The sequence below is a fragment of the Ascidiella aspersa genome, chromosome 5 (genome assembly GCF_963924565.1).
Source record: "Ascidiella aspersa chromosome 5, kaAscAspe10.2, whole genome shotgun sequence".
Classification (NCBI taxonomy): Eukaryota; Metazoa; Chordata; class Ascidiacea; order Phlebobranchia; family Ascidiidae; genus Ascidiella; species Ascidiella aspersa.
The window spans coordinates 5,129,887-5,133,711 of record NC_139451.1 but is presented as its reverse complement, the minus strand read 5'-3'; the positions used below and the strand labels follow the sequence as shown (position 1 = coordinate 5,133,711).

At 38.5% G+C, this 3,825-nt stretch overlaps 1 protein-coding gene across 1 annotated transcript; it reads left to right on the top strand.

The window, feature by feature from the left end:
* Positions 1-430: 430 nt before the first annotated feature.
* Positions 431-1,411, top strand: LOC146141577 (uncharacterized). The gene is made up of 2 exons (XM_083390187.1): positions 431-549; positions 754-1,411. The coding sequence occupies exons 1-2, from the start codon at positions 431-433 to the stop codon at positions 1,409-1,411; spliced, it is 777 nt and encodes a 258-aa protein (XP_083246313.1).
* The last annotated feature ends 2,414 nt before the right edge of the window (positions 1,412-3,825 follow it).

Genomic DNA, 3,825 nt, shown 5'->3' with positions numbered 1-3,825 from the left:
TACCAGATTAGCTTCACCGGGGGGTAATCTCCAGAGCCCTCCTTCAATTGAGGCTAAAATTTGTTGAGTAGGTACCTTGGCAGGTGCTACGGCAAAATTTAAGCCAAGAGAGAGGACGTTCGTCTGGGCTGGAGTTAGCTGAGTGCTAGATACATTCTTAACCCAATTCTTAGCATTACCTTGGTTGACAGGTCTATTTCTTGGGTCCATTTTAAGTTTTTGTAACTTGTCGTCATGTTGTTTTCTAGACTTTTGATAGAGATTTTCCCGATTTACTTCCGCGTAATTAATACATTTTTGCAATGTATCCTGTGAAACAGAGTTAGAAAAGTTTAATATTAATGATATACTAGAAGGGTTAACTATATGCCTAGAATCTACATACCTTAAATTCCAAGGAAAACATTACAAACAGATATTTGGAACAGCTATGGGATCACCGGTTTCAGTAACTGTGGCAAACTTGGTTATGGAGGACATCGAACAACGGGCCATGAATTCATTCCCATACCCCCCCCCGCGAATCTGGCGAAGATACGTGGATGATACGTTTGTCATAATAAAGACAAACTTGATACAGCAGTTCCTGGACCACTTGAACAGCTTGGAACCTACCATTAAATTCACTATGGAAACAGAGAACAAATGCTCAATTTCATTCTTGGACTCATTAATCACTCGTAACCGGTCAGGTAAATTATATTCCAAGGTATTTAGAAAAGTAACACATTCAGATCGCTATTTGAATTTCAGATCAGACCACCCTTTACAACACAAACGCTCGGTTGTGAGCTCCCTGCTACACCGAGCTTCAAAACTTTGCAGTAACTATCAGGACGAAGGCAACGAAATTAAACATGTTAAGAAGGCCATGAGATTAAACGGATACCCCGACTGGTTGTTCAAACCTCGTAACAAAACCAACCATTTAACATCTAAAACAGAATCTAAAGGTCTGGCCATTATTCCCTACATTCCAGGTCTGGGAGAAAAATTAAAACGTATTTTGAAGGGCCACCACATCTCTACAGCTTTTAAACCAGCCAGAAAAATTGGAAATATTTTACCTTCAACTAAAGATCCAGTCAAACCAGAAAAACGTCAAGGGGCAGTTTATGAGATTCCCTGTGGAGGTTGTTCAGCAACATACATAGGGGAAACTAAACGTTCCTTTCACACCAGGAAACTCGAACACATGCGTGATGTCCGCCACGAAAAGGCATCCCGGTCAGCTCTGGCAGAGCATGCGGTTGAACTCCGACACGGAATTGATTGGGATAACTGTAAAATTCTAGACTGGGAACCGCACTATTACAAAAGACGGTTCATTGAATCATTCCGGATTGACAAATCTCCTAACACCATGAATAAAAAGGATTCATGGTATCCGGCAATCTACTCGTCGTTGTAGCTATACGCAATAGCTGACAAACGCCCGTTGTCCGACGGCGCAGTACTGCACCGGATGACTCCGGCGCGTCACAGCTTATCGCATACTTCAGCGACGTCTAGAATTATTAATTTTAATCTACGTTTTTTCAATTTTTTTACTTCTTAGTATATAAGATGGCTAACGCACTCTCGTTTTAATTATTAACCCTGATGAGGTCAGCTGGTATCTGCTGCCGAAACGTCGGTTTATACTTCGTTTACACCAGAAGAGCGATTTAAATTTATTGATATGTTGCCGGGTGTACACTTAGTTAAGGTAAAACTAACTCTTTACGTTTTCACCCTGATTTTCAAATGTAAGATTGAATAAATGACATTCGTGCCGTCAGTAATTCTATCAGCTTGTCAAAACATATTAGTTTTGATAAACAGTTCAGTAATAAAAACTAAAAGTTATGATTGCATTCGAAAAACGGAAAAACATTATTTTGTTTGTTTATTCACTAAAAAAAATGAACGGCAAGAATGGAGGTAAAAGAAAAAAAGAAATTGCAAGAAAAGCCAATAAAGAACATACTACAATCGTAACTAACGAATAACGTTGTTTTCACGTACCGTAATTTACGTAGGGAAAAATGACAGTAAAAATAAAATGAATTAACGAAATAAGAACAAAAATAGGAACATTATTATCAGGCGGCAGTGGATTATGATAACACATGAGGAACATTAAAAAACTAAAAAAATTGAAACGTTATTTTTTATCGGTAATGACCAAAAGCGAAAAAAAAATCGAACGTACATGATAGGAAAACAAATATGAATTTTTTCTTGGGGTTTTAGGCGTTTAAGTCAGAAAACTACAGTTTTGGGTAGAATTTTAGGTTTATATCACTTAAAAGTCCAATTTTTTTACAGAATGTTTTCTCTACTCTCGTTACTTACAGCAAGGAAACACGAATCAAGTCAAAAACAAAAAGCGAGGATTTACCACAATTAGCTATAGTGCAAATGTTCCATGGTCAGATTTTGTTTTCCTATATAAGATCTAACAAAGCAGCGAAAAAATGGGAAAATACAGCAACCAATAAATACAAAAGGCAGAAAACAAAACAAATAACACTAAGTTTAGCAAAACAACACCAGGTTACAGTAAAAACTAAACGAATTACACTGAGCATGAAAGAACCTAATGGAAAATAACACTTCACATTTGGCAAATTTTCAGATTGGCCAGCAGCTTTTACGACAGTACTTTGGACAAATGCAAAACTATATACAACAAACGAAACGAATAGGACAAAAATCGAACCGATTTATCAAACAAAAAATGGTGGTGGAGTTGTGGTTATTTTCGGGTAAGAAAAGTAACCAACGAAAATTCAACGAATGGCAGCTCAAAGAAAATTTAGGCCTAAAAGTAAAAAAAAAGAATTTTAAAGAATTTCGCAAACAACATGTTCGGTTAACAGTTATTTCAGATTTTTTTCTTACCAACGTGAAATAACGCTGTTGTAACACTACTTTTTATAGTGAACAAATTCACAAACACCGAAATCAAACGAATCCAACACAACTGTCCGGTTAGGAGTTACCCGGAATTTTCTTACGTTACACAACAAATTGTACAAAATAATCAATAAAAAAACACCTAGTTTTGGCAAAAACGCCAAAAAATCAAGTATTCTCATTCGCTTTCGTAGCCACCCAAGTAGAAGCCCGGCCTATGGTATGGAACCCGTAAACCACTAAGATTGTAAAAGTTGCCTAACGGACTAGAAGGAATGTGAAGCAACGGGACAGGGCTTTTCGCGATTGGAGGGCTTTTTTGGGCAAAAATGGGGTCATCGGTCATAGTGACCGGAATGGCCGAGATCAGGCCTTCGGAAACGGCCCGCGACACGTTTTGGGCGTCTTTTAGGGGTTTAAGTCCAAGAAAACATTCTTGAACCGACTGGGATTCGCCAGAGGTGTTTTGAATGCTTGTCGGAATGTTTGGAAGCTCTTTTTCAGTCGACGCAATTTCTGGAATTTGATTTCTTTTGATATTTGATGTATCCTGATTTGGTTTGACTGTGTCTGATTTTTTTGCATCTAATGTATCTTGATTTGGTTTGGCGGTGTCTGATTTTTGTGAAACTGATTTTTTTGCATCTGATTTATCTTGATTTGCTTGTGCTGGCTTTTGCAAAGAACCGCTGGCAAATGGTCTGCTGGGAAGGTTTTCTGGTAACGGCGGAATATTAGAGTAGCAACTTGGCATTGAGTGAGGTTCTGAGCGAACTCTGCGCGAACTTTCCGGAAAGTGACTAGAGCTGGATTGCTTTATAGGGTGGGAATTGGTCAGAACAAGGCCAACGGTGCCGTGAGAAACGTCCAAGACCTTAGATCTCAAATCGCGCAAAGCTTGGCTCCTTTGAAGTCCTTTCGCTC

What these genes read in the sequence shown, in the direction of transcription:
- LOC146141577 (XM_083390187.1), top strand. Translation starts at nt 431, where the DNA reads ATGGGATCACCGGTTTCAGTAACTGTGGCAAACTTGGTTATGGAGGAC. An exon ending in CGAAGATACGTGGATGATAC is followed by an intron (nt 550 to 753) that starts GTTTGTCATAAT and finishes TTTGAATTTCAG; the next exon opens with ATCAGACCACCCTTTACAAC.